Genomic DNA, 19553 nt, shown 5'->3' on the forward strand with positions numbered 1-19553 from the left:
ATTTATTTATTTTCTTAATTGAAATTTATTCCTTTTTTTCTTAATTGAAATTTATTCTTTTTTCTAGTGTCTTTTTTAAAAAAAATATATATTGTTCTTTTTAAGATATTTTATTAAATTTGTATTAAGCAATAATTACGAGCAATTTAAACTTAAAATAAATAGAACATTATGATACCTCAATATTTAAAAGTTATTTTAATATTGCACTTTCCTAATCGAAGATAATTGTGATACACCAATATTAATATAGAACCTTTTAACAATTTTTATTGAAAAAGATATACTGACCATTTTTTTTATTTAATAACGATTAAATATTAATTTTATACAGGTAAAAATAAAATATATATTGATCAAAAAAATACTGAAAATTTTATAAAAATATTGCAGTTTTAGATTAAACTCCTTTTTCAAACTTGAGATTTGGTAATCATTTTAGCTTATTTGTATTTTTTTGATCAATTGAAATTAACGGATACGCAAGAAAATGCCGGTATATTTATGCATTTAAATAAATAGTTTGGCCAATGTATAATCATATCCTTGCAATGTAATAAGTAGGTATGCAAGATTCATCTATTTGAGCCGATTTAAAAATAACGGGCTTATTTATTCAGAAAAATATTATGCAAATTTTAAAATTTTGCTCATAGATGGCACTAAGGTTTAGATATCTGTTAGTGAAATCTCGAGGCTTAGACATATTATTCTGGCAGATCAAATGGAGCGGTTTTGCATAACTAGTTAAAAATATACTATTCCTTCATAAGAATTTCAACTTATTAACCTTTACTTAAATGCTATTGGGTAACTTAAACATTTTTATAGCTTAGAACACTCCGCCAATCAAGGGACCTTTTGCTTATTTCATGATAAACTTTACTTTAAAAAATACAGGTTATATTTTATCAAGATAGAACTAAATATAATTTTAAAAACCCTTTTTGTTTGTTTTTAGGCCTTTTTGAAAATGTATGATTTTGACACTAGATCTTGGAATCCTGACTATGTGATAACGGAAAAGTAATTTTTTTTATATCTTACTCTGCATTCACAGTTAGCGCGAATTCGCGACAAAGTATAGTGGCAGGGTTAGGCAAATAAGAAATTAAAATTAGATAATTATTTTTGTGTTTGCGATTAAAACATTGATAATCTTGGATATTGTTCTTTATTTAAAAAAATAACCCAAGGCCCGACATAAAATCACATTTTTCTCGCAAGGACGAATCGGATGAAGAATACCGCGGTACCTTGCCCAATTGGAAAAGGATACCTTTCAATATTTTAAGGTTTTAGTTATTAATGATTTGGTCTTCAATTTTTTTAATATTTTCTCCTAATGAAACCTCATTTTAAAAAGAGATATAGTTGGGTCAGTTAAAATCGTAATATAGGACTGAGTTGGTCATCAATATTTTTTTATTCCATTGATGGTTATAGAATCCTTCGAAGTTTAGAATTGAGTACACCACTATGAGATATGCATATCAATAAATTTTACTTATTGCAAGAATTTTATGGCAAAATTAAAATAAATTAAAGGTTATTTCATAATCTTAAAATCAGATCACTAGTAATAGTAATTAATTAAAACCTTATTCAAATAAATATATAGTTACTTGGCCACTCATTCATTCGCTCTGAAAATGGCTTATCCAGGGTATACTAGCATCATGAACTTTTTGCTGGGTAAAGAACGATTCTTTTTAAATGCTTATATTTAATACAGGTTGTACCTAAATGAAAATATTAATTTTTATATTGACAGTTAACTTGATTTATTTTTTGATATCTTTAAGAAACTTCATAATAATATATGGTCAATAGTTTTTTAATATTCAATTTAACTTCTATAAGTATTCAATTTAACTGACCTCCTTTTATAAATACGTTATATTATTGTATGACAAGTATATTATTCAAATAACGTTGAATATTATACCTTTTATAATATTTAAAATATAACAGATTTTATCTCTCTTTCTTAGTTGTTTAGTATTATAATTAGAATATTATTATTAAAGTATCATTTCTCTTTGAATAAATAAATTTTCTTCTCAAAAATATTTTGTAATTATAATGTTATTTTTATAGGTAATAGTCTCATAGACGGGAGATACAATCTGCTCACTAGGGTAAATGAAATGCTATATTAGATGACAGATTTTTTTAAATGTTTGTCATGTCTTTTTATTGTTACAAGTAAGAAAGAAAGAAAAAAAAGATAAAGAAATAAAGATATAAAGATATAAAACCTTTTATACTTGTATAATATATATCACTTTAGCACAAAGGCCAACGTGCCAAGATAAGGGTCTACAATGGCGAGGACGTTGACACCATGTTTATCGATAAAAGAGGGAACCCCGCTAAAACTATGGGCGAATACCTGGTACGTCACCATTCCCTAAATCTCTTTTTTCCCATTACGAAAAAATTATTGAGTGGTTAATTATGGAATCATATGCTCCAAAAAGAGGAACTCTGTGAGAAATCGAAAGATTCAAACTTTAAAACTGGGCTGAAAAGATTAATTGAGACAGCACTTGTGATTGATTATTTAAAATGTTATTTCTAGAATTTAGTGAGCCGGTAATATTCGTGTAAGGAGAATAGAACCTACAATACTTGGAGAGTTGACAACCATCACTGATGTCAACCCATCCGATTTTTAATATTAATATTATAGGAAAATGTCTAAGGGAATAGAAAAAAATATTCATTATTAACATATCATTAACAATTCTATCCGCCATCTTCACAATAATAGCGAATTCATTTTTAACGCTATCGAATGATAATCGATATTCTTAAAAATATGAATGATCGCGGACCGATTTGATATTTTAAAAAAATTCGGTGCGTCCCTAATTATAGGCTACTTTAGTCCATTAGCTTAAAATCTGTTCAAAAACTGAAAAAAAGTTAACCCTACCTCATAAGAACATGATTATTTAAAAAATTTATAATTTCTTAAATATTAATTGCATATTTTTTAGATAGTACTTTTTGCAAATTTTTTTTTATTTCCCTTTTAAATTTGAATAGATATTTTGTGGTGTATGTATAATTCCTACTCTTACTCTTTTCATGAACTTTTTAGGTGTAAAAGAAAGAATCGCATTCTAAAAAGAACGAAAAAAAACACTGTTATACGAATTTTTTAGTTTTATGATTTCTTAAAAATATATAGATGATAGTATGCGAAGGGAACGCGAGCTACTACGAAGTCGGATGCTTGCACTCTTTCCTCGATACCGGGTTATCTCTTTTGAGCTGGAACCACCCTGGATTTGGAGCTAGCACTGTAAATTCTTATATTTTATTTTTACATTTTTCATTGACAATAAAGGAGAAAATTGGGAATTATATTATTGCGCATATATTGACAATTCGAATTGGTATCAGATTAACTTTGACCACTATTATTTAACTTAATTTTTTCCCCCAAAAAATAAACCAGCTTGTGAATTCGGTCAAATCTTTTAAATTTCTGGGCTCTCAAAAGAGTCCTGTTTCTTACTTTCACTTGCGGTTGGGAATTTCGGCTAAAACACGATCATGCCTGATTTGCAATTAATATACAATTTATCACATAAGGTGAATTTATTATGTGCTAAAAAAATAGAATGTTGGATATAGAAATAATAATCCTAAATATATATTAATGTTTGTAACAATGATAGAGTTAAACAAGTTCTGCTTTCTAAATTAAGGAATAAGGATTATCGCCTTTATCCCATTCCTTTGGTAGAAGTAAAATTTATGTGATTTTAAGATTTTAAGATTTTGGAATTTGCTGTCAAAATTTTATATGGATTTTATTCGAGGAATTTTCTTATCACCGTGGGCATATGACAATTGTCTCAAATTCAGAGTTGTTAAACGCTACTTTTAAAAGTAGCGCGCTACCGCTATCGCTATTTGTTAAAAAAAGTAGCGCGCTACCGCTATCGCTATTTGTCAAAAAAGTAGCTCGCTATTAGCTACTATTTTTTAAAAGTAGCTTTAGCTACCTTTTAAGCTACTTTTTATAAATAAAAAAAATTTACAAACAAATTTTTTATTTTTTGCTTATACGTTATTGTATAGTAAATATATATAAAATCAACATTTATAAATATTAAAATATAGTTAGTTTTGATTATAAAAATGTAATAAAAATAAATATTTATGGTAATTTGTTACATTTTAATAATAAAATCATTTCAATAATTATCATCCCCAAGTCTAGAGCGACGATCAGAAAGTATAAGTTTTGCCTTACAAAATAATCTCTCGACACTAGCACTTGAGGTTAAGGGCGTATTTAATCTTTTATACATATTTTTAATATAAGATAGATTATCAATAATTTTATTTGCAAATACATCGTAATCATTTTGAGGGCCAATGCCACAGATCTTCTTTTTAAAGTCCTAGGGTCTAGCCAATGGTCTGTGATTCCCAAATAAGCTCAAAAATATTTAATCAGATCTATTTATAAATATAAATAAGTTTTTACCTTCTGTTATGTGTCTAACTATCTTCCGTGGTACATATATATGATATCTCTGATAACTCTACTATTAGAGCATCTTTCATAATTTTAAAGTTATCTGCTATTTTATTCATTAGTATCTGGCGGCATAAAATTGTTGTACCAGGGGATAGAGTTTCATGATAAATGATGGATTATCAACAAAGGACATTGGTTGAACTGTATAAATTATAAATTATAAAATCAACAATAATTTTATCAGCCAATTTCTGAGAAATATTGTCATTTGCATTATTAATTAATTTGGTTTGAATTGAATTATTCTTTTTGGATGTAGAGTCGCCTATGCCAAAATTATTTAGATGTTTCTCCATTTCCTTAAAACTCATGATCAGTCTTATAAAATAAATATTATTAAAATGTAAAAATGACAATTTACCTTTAGGTGTTTTTTGAGGGTATAGCTACTGGATTGATTTGAGGAAATATTTTTTTTTACATTTTAAACAAATAAATTTGAAAACAGTTTTGGTTATATATTTTTTTAAAAAATTTTCAAATCTAAGGAATGGGAAATTTGTATTATAGCTATTAAGAACATTTTCTTCTCTGGTATCTTTCATTTCATTAATATCATTGTCTGAATCACTTTAAGCGATTTGGATATCCATAGGCGATGACATTTTAAATTATTAACACGTGATTTAGGTTTATAATACAAATGAAAATATAAATTACAAATTGAAGATATATTTCAATTTCTAAATTAAATTATAAATCATAAAAATTATAATTAGTTATGATATTATATATAAATTTTCATGTTTATACTTTCCTTCATTATTATTTTTAAAAGTAGCGGCTACTTAGCTACTTTCAAAAAAAGTAGCTCGCTAAAAAATTAAATAATTACAAAAAAAGTAGTCGCTATTAACTATAGCTACCAAAAAAGTTAGCACTAACAACTCTGCTCAAATTGTTCAAAATAGGATTATTTACAATGTAATTTTGGATGGAGACATTTTCTATTTATTATGATTGAAATTACATTTCTTCTAAATAATAAATTATACTTAAAGGCAATTCTGAAATTTTGCATTAAATTATTTGTCATTGTTTCATTACATTTGGATAAAGTGGGATTGACACTTTACATGGACTATACACTCCTTAAACTACTGATGAAATACTACCCTAAAGCTCGAAATATGTCATAATTACAATTTTTTTACCGCCAGAAAATATAATTATATTTACTAAAGATAAACAATGCGAAAAGCACGCCTATTGGTTCAAAAATGTAGCCTGTTTATGGAAAATTCGGAAAATATAAATGATTTCGCTAACTTATTAATTTGTAGGATGATTGCATGTTGTTTCTGCACTCCTATTTTGCTTTCTAACTTTGATGAAAAATTAAAACTTATTAAAAGTTAGATATGAAATACGATGGCTCAAACAAGATTAAGTGTTATTTCACCCCTTATTGATATAGATAAATCTTCAGCTTTGTCAATTAATTTAGATGGTTTTGGTTCTACTTTTTATTATGGTATCTACACTACTAGATGAAACTTAATATAATAATAATGAATATTTAATTATTTAGTATTCGTTTTCTAATAATAAAAATTCCTCCTTTTGTAAACTATTGAATTAATGATTTCGAATATTTATAAATACGAAGCTTTTATTGATAATTTAACATAAGTAAATAATATTTTGGGAAAAATAAATGAAAAATACGTTAATTATACATGTATAAGAATTAAAAATGTAAATATGTTAAATAAACCCAACTTTCTACATCAGGAAGCTTCTTTAGTTTATTCTCCAAATTTTTCTGAAATACGGGACAAATAAAACACTGTTAGCTTTCCTTTTAAACGAATCTATTCTCGGTGGGCAGGGTTGCCAGACTTTCGATGTTGGCGTAAACCTCCAGATTTTTTTTATCCGTGATCTCGCTAAAATACCTCTGCTATTATTAATTTTAATAAAGTAAAATGCAACATTGCAATATCTAAATATCTGGAATTCCACTTATTTATATATTAGAAAAGATAAAAAAAAATAGTTCAAATGCAATTTGTAAAATATGCAATACAAAATTTAATATCAGCTATGGGTCCACGATGTAAAAAATATGCAACATTCGACCTAGTTATTAGTAGGGGCAACCTTAAATAACGTGGTTAAAAAATTTCTATTCAAAATTTTGTTACAGTGGAAATGTTTTCAATAATGCATAAATTAGCTACAACTTTAAAACCCCAAGTTATTAATAAATTTTATGGCTTGGTTATAAGACTAGTTCTTATAATATGAGGACCATGATAAAATCGCTCATTTCAATTCAAAGAAGCGAATAAATTTATTATAACAATCATTTCTATTTTTTAAAAAATACGAAATGATACTTTATATAAATTCAAATTTGAGAAATATCAATTTTGATATCGAATTAGATTAATTATTTCAGGATTATTGCCTTAACCATTCATCGAACAAAATGATAATATATCAAATTAAGTTCACGATAAGGGTACTTTTTTCAAAGAACTATTTTTGAAAAATATGTAGAAGAGACCGGGGATCTTATGAGCCCGAGTTTCTTGTTAGCCTTAGGGCTTTCCTAGAGTTTTAATATAATATCCAAATAATATATAATTACATTATGCATGTGTGGCTTTAATTATTTTATATCGGGTCACATATAAAATTTTTATAATACAATATATGATTCATACCGTCAAAAACTAACTTTTTTAAATGTTGCAATTTATCAAAAATAGGTTTAATTATCCAATAACTATCTTATATCAAAAATTAAACCCTATTCTATATAAAATTATTCTTTATTTGGAAAAAAATATGTTTAAACTACCATAAAATTAAATTTTTCTTACCATTTTTAAATTTACTTTTGCTTTTGAATATGGTGAGAAATTATATTAGAAAAACGAAACAACTAAAAATGAGAAAATCATGAATATATTTAATGAAAATCCGTTCTTGCTAACCGTTATGGAGAAAACAAACCTAAGTTAGGCAACAGTAGAAAGATATAGATCAAGATTAATGAAACAACAAGATTTTAAAATGTCTACATTGAGACAAGTATTCAAGAAAGAGCAAGAAACTATATTCTGCAATTATCTAATAAATGCATCAAAAATGTTTATGGGTCTTTATCCCAAAAATTTTTATTAAATATACATATGTTTATCTATATTTTAATTTTTAGATTCTAGAATTGCCTACCAACTTGCATGTAATTATTTAATTAAAGTTTCTGAATCCTGGGAAATTAGAAAATTTGCAGGAGAAGATTGGTTAACAGGATTTCTCAAAAGAAATCCTCTGATATTAATATCCTGAAGCCCAAGTATAGTAAGAGCCACGATAAAAAGAATGTGGAAGAATTCTTTATTAATTTAAAACAAGTGTGAAGCCCAAATATAGTAATAGCCACGATAAAAAGAATGTGGAAGAATTCTTTATAAACAAGTGATTGATGAATATGGATTTTCAGCATCTGATGTATATAACATGAATGAAACAGTTAAATTATTTACATTCAGCTTAAATTATCTTGCTTAATTTTCATAAAAATATGTTATGACTTAAATATATTCTTTTATAATATAAATTATGTTAAAAAGTATAACTACCTTAAATATATAATTACATTTTATCTTGATAATCAAATTATTGCTTTATTTTCATATAAATATATTAGGCCCTACAATTGTACAAAAGCCACCTAAAGGGTAGCTGTGATGGGTGAGCGTTAGGTTGGATCAGTTTACCTCAGGTGAAAGAGAAACATTAATGATACTTGCAATAGCAGCAAATGCACTAGGATTCAATATCACTCATGTTTATATCCCCAAAAAAGTATTATAACCATTACCTCAAAGATAGACCTATAGATTCAATTGGGATATCAATTGGCTCCGGTTATATTAGAAGATGATTTTATATATTTTACAAGGTAACAAGCCTACCAAAGAAACCAAAGAAACCAAAATTTTAATGATATTAGAATCATATTTCTCGCCAGTCTTTAAGTTCAATAAAATTTTGTATTATCAATAATATAATTCTATCAGCCTTACCACCACATTGCACTAATAAGTTGCAACCACTAGATAAAATGTTTGAATCTTTAAAAAAATATTATAATTCATCAATTGATGCCTGGATGAGAAATAAATCTATTAGCTACTCAGTTTCGATCTCGGGTTGGAAAATCATAGTGGATTCCAGCCAAAGTAATAAAACAGATGCGTCCTATATCATGTCTAGTGAAAAGAGAAAATGGAGGAGACATTCAGATCGCTTAAAAACCAGAGTAGATAATAACTTAAATTATTATTACTGAACAAACAAAACAAATATGGACAATAAGGAAACCCTAATAGTCCCGACGACAGCTGTACTTCGACAGCAAACCCTTCGTTCTCTTCTATTCTTCCAATTTTTTTTACCTGTTTATTTTATTTTATTTTTTTATTTTTTCAGTAGATAGTAATTTGGTAACATTGTTTTTTAAACCTACCACAAATCTATCTCTGAACATAATATTTACCTCCACTTTTGTTTTGTCTTACAAATCAACTAATATTTATTTAAGAAAAATCTATCATCTATATATATAAAATAAATAAAAGGAAATGATAAAAAATAACTTATATATTACAAAATGGTAGCAAAAATTTATATTATTTAGAAAAGTAATATTAGAATATTCAATTAACAATACTATAAAATTAGAATATAACAGACCTTGACACCTTTTACCAATAGGAAAGTGCATTTAATATGCTATATTTTACTCACTATTATAATAGGGTGAGCCATTTCCCCAAACGGAGTTGACATTCATTGACGGAGTCGTTAAATACGCCTTGAATGTTTTGAAGTTTCAAGAGTCCAAACTTATATTTTATTCCTGGTCAATCGGATGCTTCAGCGCCTCTTGGGCCTCCATGCGTTACCACGGGAACAAAGCCCTAGTTTGTGCAACTATTTAAATATATATTATTTTTTTTAACTTATCTGTCTTTTTTTAAAGTAATTCATTTTAACCTTAAGAGTTATTTATTTTTTGACTAAAATCGACGATTATAGTATATCCTGTTCACTCCTCACTACATATACTACATGGGAAATTTTATAGTCAAAATAATTGGTATCTTTATTTTAAATTGTTTTCTATATATAGTATTTTATAATTATTTAATTTAACTTCTAATATTATGCAATTATATTGACCTCAATAATATAATATTAAATGTAGGAAAGTTATAATATTACAAATATAATATTCAAATTATAACCTTTTAAAAATAAAAGATATTAAAATATAACATATCTTATTTCCCACCAAATTCAAGTTCATCTATTAATTTTTTTTGGCTTTCGTTCCCTCGTTGGATATCGGGTTTGAATTCCATCTTGACTTGGTTCCATTGTTTCTACTTCTCCTAACTTTATATTGTCTTCTGTTATTATTGATTTGGGTTCAACTAGTTCTTCCCTTATTCGTAGTTGGTCGGCATGTTTTCCTACGATTTTTTCGGTTTCTTCTTCCCTTTTCCAGGGTTTTCCCCTGGTATACAGTAACCCCTAGTATATTATTTCTGCGATGTTTTTGACATCCAATACAGCTAACTAGTTTTTCGATATCTTTATCTAATTGTTCCCACTATATATAATGTCTCGTAATGAATTTCATTGATGTAAAACCCGGATGTCCCGTATGCAATATATGTAAAACTCTTTTTTGAAGTGAGTACGGAATGATTTATCTACCATTCCAAAAAAATACCATCATCATTTTCTATTTCATCCATACATGTTCTAAAAGTTTGTATTCTGGTGCTTGATTTTGTATATTTGTACCATTTATTAATATTTTTACTCTTCTTAAAATTGGATCTTTTGCGGTTTCATCTTGATAGAGTTAATGTGTCATAAGTAAGATTTCTTATATATTTCTGTTTTATTTTCGCTTGTTATTCTATCATCATTTTTCTCTATTGGGTTTCGCGATAAAGCATATGCAATTTATTAGCGCCATTCTTGTACATTATAGCATAATCATATTAGTTTATAAGCCCAACGTAATAATCTTTGGTTTGTTAATGAGCTTAAATCTCAGTTGTTACCATATATCTTTATTAAAGGTTTGTCGTCAGTTCGTATTTTAAATTTTCGTCCATACAAATAGTTATGAAATTTTTCTACGCCATTTATTATTGCTTTTGCTTCTTTGTCTATTGTAGAATAATTCTTTTCAGCGTTTTGTAAAGTTCTTGAGGTGTAAGCTATTGGAAATTTGTTACCATTATCATATTTTTGCATGAGTAAAGCTCCAAAGATGCATCTGTTTCTAGTATTAACTCGAGGTCCAGTTTATAAAATTGTATAGTATTTTGTTCTGTTACTATTCCTTTTGCTTTTTCAAATAATGTATCATCTTTTTTAGTCCAATTCCATTTAACATTTTTACTAGTTTTATTGTGTAATTCGGCGATGATTCCATGTAAGTTTGGTATGAACCGTGTATAATAGTTTAATATACTTAAAAATGATTTTATGTCATGTCTATCTTTTGGAGTTGGATATTTTTGCATTGCTATTATTTTATTTTTATCTGGGTGTATTCCATTTTGATCTATTATGTATCCTAAATATGATATTTTTTCATTCATAAAATTTATTTTGCTTGTTTTGGCTTTTAATCCCGTATTTTGTAATTTTTTGAGGACCTGTTTTATATTCACTACATGTTCTGTATCATTTTTTAATGTGATTATAACATCGTCTAAATAAACTGCTGTATTTTTACAGTCAGCCAGTAAATCGTCCATATATCGATGAGATACTATTGGTGCTGTAGCTATACCAAAAGGTAATCGTAAATAGCGAGAATATTACATTTGATGTTACCATTGTTAATAATTCTTGCGATTCTTCGTTAATGCTCATTTGTAGATATGCGTCTTTGAGATCTAATGTTGTATATTTATTTCCATTAGCGATCTTTGCGATTAATTCTTCAAACGTTGGTAGAATATGATAGTCTTTTAGTAAAAATTTATTCAATGTTACTTTGAAATCATCACATAATCGTAGTTCACCTGAAGTTTTACGTACCACTACCATTGGAGTACTGCGGGTTACTCTTGTTGTTGATGGATCTATTTTCTTTATTATGTTATTTTCTTCCAAACGTTTCAGTTCATTTTCAATTTCTACTTTTAAAGGTAACTGTATTCTTCTATTGTATTTTCTTCCAATTGTAGTTTTACTGGTTCGACATTTTATATTAATCCTAATTTATTATAAAACACTGGAGCGAATTCTTTATATAGTTTGTCAATATTCACATTATCATTATTATTATATTTATTGTTGATCATATTGATTTTTATATTTGTTGGTAACGATAGATCAAATTCTATAGTCCATGGAAATCCAAATAGTGCTGCATCATTTGTTTTTGTAACTAATAACGGAATCCATTTTATTTTATCATCTAATTGCACTATTACATAAGCTTCGCCCATAATTTTTATTGAATTGTTTCTATATATAGTTGGAGCTCTAGCCATTCTAAGTTTTGGCCTCCCAATTTTATTCCATATTATTGCATTAATGATGATGGTTACTGCTGAACCAGTATCATATTAAGAAATCATCATCGTCGTTACTATTGTAATTTGTAAGTAAACCTTTCCTCTAGTTTTACAATACACGGCAAAGTTGTTTGATTTCTTACATTGATTGCACGTTTTTCCCTATACTGCACAATTTCGAATAGTATGAAAACGATTACAAAAATAGCACGCTTTTCTTGAATTATTATTATTTGTGTGATAGTTATTCCTTGCATTGGTTTTCTTTTTACATATGTTTTGTTATCATTTTGATAGTGTCGATTATCATTATACTGTCGATTATTTTTATCATTTTGATTTAGTCGTTTATTATTATCATTATATTTGGTCGTCTCTTTGATTTTATAAATCATTTTAGTAGTTTTATTTATTTTTAAGTCGGCTCGTTCCATCGCTAAAGTCATTTCTATTTTTAAGCTTAATGGTTGGTCTTCGTCTTTAGTATCTGAGTATCTTAAACGTAATTCTTTATCTGGTTGTGACATCTTTAGTCCAGCGATTAATTGACGAATTCTTAGTTCTACATTATCTTCAAAGTTGCATCTTCGGGCTAATTCCTTTATTGTTTTTTAAATAACTCAATACGGATTCTGTAAGTCCGCGATATCTAATGTAATCAATTCTAGATGCCAGAACAGTTCTTTCATCTTTATAAAGTTGTTTTGCAATTTTGTATAGATCTGCCCATACCACATCATCAATTTTTATTGGAAACAGTAATTTTTTTTATATCAGTTATAATATTTATTCCTCCATAAGCTATAAATTATTTTTTCAAAGTGGCGTCAGTTTGAGGAATATTTAACATTCAGCATATATTTGATGTAGTTTATTCTATATAGTCGTCAATAGGACATTCATCTTTTTTAAATTCATGTAATGTAATCTTATAATTTCTAACAGATCTATTATTTTTATTTAAGAAAACAAAAAAAAGTATACAATTCTATTTAATATTTAACTTGGCCGAAGACCGCATTTTTTTTTTATTTTATTTGGTCGCTAATTTTATAGTCAAAACAATTGGTATCTTATTTTAAATTGTTTTCTATATATAGTATTTTATAATTATGTAATTTAACTTCTAATATTTTGCAATTATTGACCTCAATAATATAATATTAAATATAGGAAAGTTATAATATTGTATTACAAATATAATATTCAAATTATAACCTTTTAAAATATATAGGATATTAAAATATAACAGGAAATACAATGGTTTATCGGTAATACGAATTGAGCTTATAGATTTAATTTAAAAAAATTTTGCTTTTGAATTCGAATCAGATTTTAGACGCCGCCTTCGACGATATATTGCCCCTCGCTATCAATCGAATGCCCACAGCAATAGGTTTATAAATTAAATATACGGGCTAACCCAGATCATAGCTCGAGTTTCGGGGGGGGGGTTTGTCATGTAATGTAAATTAAAATAGTTTTTTACATAATTTTTCCCTTTTTTATACTCTACTTCTATATAAAAATAGATTCGAAAACTCGTTTAAGAATTCATTCAACAAGTGTATGTTGAAAAACAAACATATTTTTATGTGCGTAATTTATTTGCGTTCGAAGAACTTGACTCTCCATTCGAATTTGCTCTAATTTCAAATATCCTATATTACTAATTAGCATGCTTGGGGTGACGATTTACGACATAATTTGAAATTCATAACTGGTGCATAGTACATACAATACAGTCAACCCCCCCCCCCTCATTCTTTAAATCAATTTCAAAATAAAATAAATTTAAACGGAGTATATTTATTTTAGTTCATTTTAAAATAAAATTGTTTTATATATTTTATTATTTTTTAAAATTATTTGAGACAGAGAACTTGGTAACCTTTACCATCCGAAAATATATCGATCTTAGGACGTTACAATTTTTGATAAAGTAATGATAAATACCTTAACATTTTTATCAATTGCAATCAAAAAAAGTTATCATAATCTAATTACTTGCACAAGACGATGGTATTCGAGTATTATGTATCTCTTCCTTTATTTAATTAATATTGTTCGTGTTAAATAAAGAAAGTAATCTATTTTTTGATTTTTTACATCATGAAATTTATTTTAAACACATTTTACATCTTAAATATTGAATCACAACACCAACCAAAATGCTTAAATAATTAATACCCCCCCCCCTCTTTGATAAATATGGTTTCCTTTTTTTTTTTGCCACGATTTAAGAGTTATTTTAATGATATTTTTTAGAAAAATAGCAAAGTTTTTGAAGAAAGCTAATGAAAGTGGAGTTTCAGCATAAATATTTTATTTATATTTAGCCGATTGAAAAATGTTACAAACAAAATTTAAAAAATAGATTTATTAGTATTGATTACATTTCCTAACTCCAAAAAAATTATAATATAAAACTCTTAATATCATTTAACATTAAACATAATTATATACAGGAATCCATCCAAGAATATAATCTTTATCAGGCGCACTCAAGATGAAATAATGAACATGATGTAAGATATAGAGAGGAAAATATTATTAGAGTTTATATAAAAGCTCTAGAGTGATGCTTTAAAGGTCTCTATTTTATATCCACCTGTTACCAAATAATAGCACTAATATATAAATATTTAATAAATAATTATCCAAAAATTAACACAAATTTATTTATTTAAATTATTAATCACAATATTTTACGAAAATACAAGATTCCTTTAAACAAACAACGGATTATAAATTTTTTCTAGAATTTTATAAAACATTACATTTGCATACTAAATACTTTTATAAACAACTAACTAATTATATTATAATAAATCTTTTCTATACCTTTATATCATGCATACTAAATAATTTTATAAAAGTCATTTTTGTTCAATTTAATACATCAAAATAACATATTCAAATTTTTCTTTCTCCTTCACTTTCAACACCCCTTCCCTTGGATACCTCCATCTAGGGAGCTCGATTCATCTCCCCTGGATTCAACACTCTTGGGCACCTCATTCTGTATAGCTGTCTCATTACTGACTTTCATGACTTGATTCGGACAGTATCTCATTAGATGATCCTCACCCCTCACAAGCTCAACATTGCCTTGATCTAGGCTGATCATATGGAACCATTCTGTCCTTCGGTCTTACCTTCTTGTCGAACGCGTTTTAAGGAAAAAAGTGGATATCATTCAGCATCTCTCCATATAGTCTCGTTGCTTCTTCCCTTTCTAATCATAGCCAGTTTCTAGAGATTAGTGATCCATCTATTGTCCGTATTTCTATACGCACGATAAAATTTCCCTCTCTCGTACACGTAGCTATCTATAAAATTACTATTGCATATAAAGTTAACCCTTCTCTTCGTTTATTCCTCTGTCTTATAGTCTTTCATTTTGTTTTCAATAAAAACCTCAAACTCTATGATTTTGCTTAACATTTCTTTTTTCAATAAAAACATCAAATCTTGATCCCACAGTTTTTCATCACATCAAATTTGCTTTCATCCCAAAATTTCGTTTTTCGATAACATCAAATTTTATTTCTTCCCCCCAAAAAAACTTCTAAATCTTGTTTAAATTACTTTTTTATTTGTTTCACCTATCTCGGCCATGTACCTCGCTGTCCTATTTCTACCTCCACTTTCTTTCCTCCCTTATTTTACCTTAATACATTCTTCCCCCATTTAATAGGCCCATCAAATATCATACATCACTACCCAAACAAGACTTCTTATTGGAAACTTCTCAAAATTTATTTGTTCTTTCTTATTACCTTTTTCTTAGAAAATCTAATTCAGATCTTCTTCCTAAAGATATTTCCGCGATTGTTATATGCTAACAACGATAACCACCATCTCCATATTTTTCTTTTTTTTAACCAACTCCTAATTATCGCTACCATGCGCTCAGTTTGCCCAATGCTCCTTGGGTAATTTGGTGATGAAAATAAATGTTTAATCTTCCAACTATCACAAAATCTACCAAATGCTTTACCTTTAAAAGCTGGATTTCCATATGATACTTAAGTCTTCATTAATCCATATTACATACAAAATCTTTTATCTTATCCAAAGCTACTTTTGTGGATAACATGCTATCAATCTATCCATTTTGAACCTGCATCTACCATGATAAAATATATTTTCTTCTCTTATTCTAAAAAAATTTACGTGTATTCTTTTGGATGGAATGTCCATATCTGGCCATTTATCTTCTTTGTTTCTTGCTGGAATATTAGTTCACATGTTACATGTATCGCAGCCCTTAGCTACTTCTTGTATCTCGCTATTCATTTTGGGCCACCAAATACATTCTCGTGCTTTATTTTTTATTCTTTCTATGCCTTGATGTACTGCATGCACCGTTGCTAAAATATCTTTTCATAATAAAACAGGTATAATTAAACGATATCCTTTCATTAGACAATTGTCTTCTATATTTAATTCACTCTTAACGTTTTTGAACGATTTATCTTAGCTTTTCCATTCTATATCCCCTTTCAAACATGCTTTATTTCTTTATCTTATTTGGATATCTTATCGACTAGCTCAAAAGTTAACGGCTTTTCTCTTGTATTTACCTTCAAAGATTTTAGAATGTTATTATTTAATTCATCTTCTGAGAAAAATTGCTCTAAACTACTAATTCTGGGTTCTATTTCTTTTTTTTCTGTTTCCTAAACAAACAACCTTGATAAAATATCTGGTAAACAATTTAGTCTACCCGATCTGAACATTTCAAAATCGTAACTACCTACCAATAACCATTTTTCAGCCTGGGTGAAATCATTAATTCTTTATTGTCCTTTTTGAACAATTCCCTTTATTACATGTCAAGCACGTTACTTCCTTTACTCCATAAACACCTTTTTCATATTAGCTGCCAGACTATTTTCTATCATTATATCTAATACTTTAATTAATCTCATATTATGCTCTTGTTCTGTTCTACCTGATATCAATACGTCATCTAAATAATACATGATTCCATTTAATCCTTGGAACATAGCCGCCATGGTTCTTTGAGAAATTGGGGCTGATACCTTTAACCCAAAAGGAAATCTGCAGAATGCAAACAAATCTCTATGTGTAATAATTGTTAATATCTTACTTGCTTTCCCATTTACCTTAATTTGTAAGTAGGCGTTAGAATAATCTATTTTCGAAAAAATTATTGCTCGCTTTAAATTAGCCAATAATTGCTCTATTCTAGGTAACGAATATTTCACAGTCATTTTACAGATACCATATAATCTACGCATAGTCTTAAACTGGTCCTGTTTTCTTATAGAGACCAATATGTCGCCCATGCACTATGAACTATTGGTCTTATTATACCTTCTTTCAGCCATTTGTCTAGTTCTTTATCTATTTCCTTTATACAATAAAAAGGTAATCTTCTCATGTCTACCTGATTCTTAATTCCATGTTGTTTGACTTCAACTGCAGTTGCCTCTATTGACCTTATATATCCTAATAACTTATTCTCTTCTTTGTTAATTTTATATCTAATCAAAAATTCTGATGTCTATTTCAGTTTATCGAGAACTAAATCATGTATCATCTCTAAATTAGGTAACTCAATCTTATCATTCACGCTTTGTATTATTTCTCCATTTACATTGTTGTTCTCACATACATTCAAACTAAGATCACCAATTATCATCAGGACTTATATTTTTAATTCCAACCTAAGATAGGCTCCATCTTTAATGTTGTAATCCATAATTATTTCCTTATATCTAACAATTATATCATATAAAAATCGAAAATCTTTACAATACTACCGTCTAATTGTCTAGCTTTTATTCTCTTTGCTATAAAATTTTCTTCTGGAAATCTATTATTAAAATCTTTTACACTCATTACATTGCTCCTGTATCTTATAAAAAGAATGTTTCAATTTCTCCTATTCTTATCTTAATCCTCGGGCATTACTTCTCTTTATTATCTTTTCTAATTTAATTTTACACACATTTCTTGTTTCAATTTCTCTTTCAATAATCATTCCATTTTTAAAAATATCTATATTTACATATTTCAAATCAATTATATCAGTTTCATTTATACTTAAATCCCTAATTAAACAAATCAGACACACTATTAATTTTATCATTTTTATTCTTAATCTCATTTAGTCATCTATTACATTTTTCTTGTGAATGCCCTTCTTGTTCTCATTTAGAACATCCCAAAATATTGTCAAAAAACCGTCTACAATTCGTATTTATGTGACCATTACGTCCACATTTCGCGCACTTAAGCTGCCTTGCTAACTCGCATTGTTTCGACATTTATCCTTGTTGCCCACAACTAAAACAAATAATATGGCTCATGTTTGTATCCTGTCTTAAATTATCTTTTTCTCTTATAAACTTTTTATCTTCCTCCACAATTTTTTCTTCAATTCTTATATATGACGTATTTCTACCTATGCTTACTCCTAAAGCGAAACTTAAAATAATGATGACTATTAAAATCTATACATATTATTAACTGAAATATCTACAAAATTAAACTGATTTAAATACATCTATAAAGAGTTGACCCAATGAATTAACATTAATTTAACTGATTTTATAAAAAATAATTGAATATAAATAAATAAGCTTAAACTTAATATATAAAATATATATAATATATATAAATTGTTGTCCTTTTTATTATTTTATTAATAATAGAATTGGTGCTTTTATTAGACTGAAGATTTTCAAGGTATTGTTCAATTAATTCGGCACCAGTATTTTACCTGGTTACCAAATAATAGCACTAATATATAAAAATTAACACTAATACATTTATTTAAATTATCAATCACAATATTTTACGAAAATACAAAAATTTCTTCTCCTTTAAACAAACAAAAACTGATCTGATTATAAATTTTTTCTAGACTTTTATATAACATTACATTAACATACTAAATATTTTTATAACAACTAGCTAATTATATTATAAATCTTTTCTCGACCATTATATCACATTTGCATACTAAATAATTTTATAAAAATCTTTTGCTCAATTTAATACATCAAAATAACATATTCAAATTTTTCTTTCTCCTTCACTTCTAACAGTCTGATATGGGCGGGTTTTTTCCCACCTGTTCATATGGGCCAGTGTGGGTAGGCGGGTTAAACATGATAAAAATTGGGCAGGCGATTGAGCGGGCTATGTTTTTAAGACTGGGCAAGCAAGCGGGCAAATTTGAAATATTTTTTGGGCGAAAAAAGAACGAGCTTATATTTAGTAAAAAAAAAAATTTCTTATAATATTGCATATTTTATAAGTTTAAGTTAAAATTATTAAAATAAAATAAATGAAGAGCGAAATTAACCAATCAAATCATTTTAAAAACTTTGGGCGAGCAAGGTAGATAAATTTTTTAGATGAATAAGAGGGCGGGTGAG

The 19553-nt window shown here is 27.4% G+C and overlaps 1 protein-coding gene across 4 annotated transcripts in view; it reads left to right on the top strand.

Moving 5' to 3' along the window:
• Positions 1 to 19553, top strand: part of LOC135931356 (phosphatidylserine lipase ABHD16A-like) — a 55056-nt gene that overhangs the window by 32203 nt on the left and 3300 nt on the right. For 3 of the 4 annotated variants that reach the window (XM_065468406.1, XM_065468405.1, XM_065468408.1), the window contains 10 exons: positions 962 to 1026; positions 1197 to 1295; positions 1622 to 1695; positions 2101 to 2141; positions 2294 to 2398; positions 3200 to 3313; positions 9343 to 9507; positions 13468 to 13531; positions 14014 to 14077; positions 14604 to 14663. In XM_065468406.1, the coding sequence (XP_065324478.1) occupies positions 962 to 1026; positions 1197 to 1295; positions 1622 to 1695; positions 2101 to 2141; positions 2294 to 2398; positions 3200 to 3313; positions 9343 to 9507; positions 13468 to 13531; positions 14014 to 14077; positions 14604 to 14663 (851 nt within the window). Of the gene's footprint in view, positions 1 to 846; positions 901 to 961; positions 1027 to 1196; positions 1296 to 1621; positions 1696 to 2100; positions 2142 to 2293; positions 2399 to 3199; positions 3314 to 9342; positions 9508 to 13467; positions 13532 to 14013; positions 14078 to 14603; positions 14664 to 19553 lie in introns of those variants that run through there. The other variant, XM_065468409.1, reaches the window with a different exon arrangement.

The sequence above is a fragment of the Gordionus sp. m RMFG-2023 genome, chromosome 1 (genome assembly GCF_954871325.1).
Source record: "Gordionus sp. m RMFG-2023 chromosome 1, tfGorSpeb1-WG-v2, whole genome shotgun sequence".
Taxonomy (NCBI): Eukaryota; Metazoa; Nematomorpha; class Gordioida; order Chordodea; family Parachordodidae; genus Gordionus; species Gordionus sp. m RMFG-2023.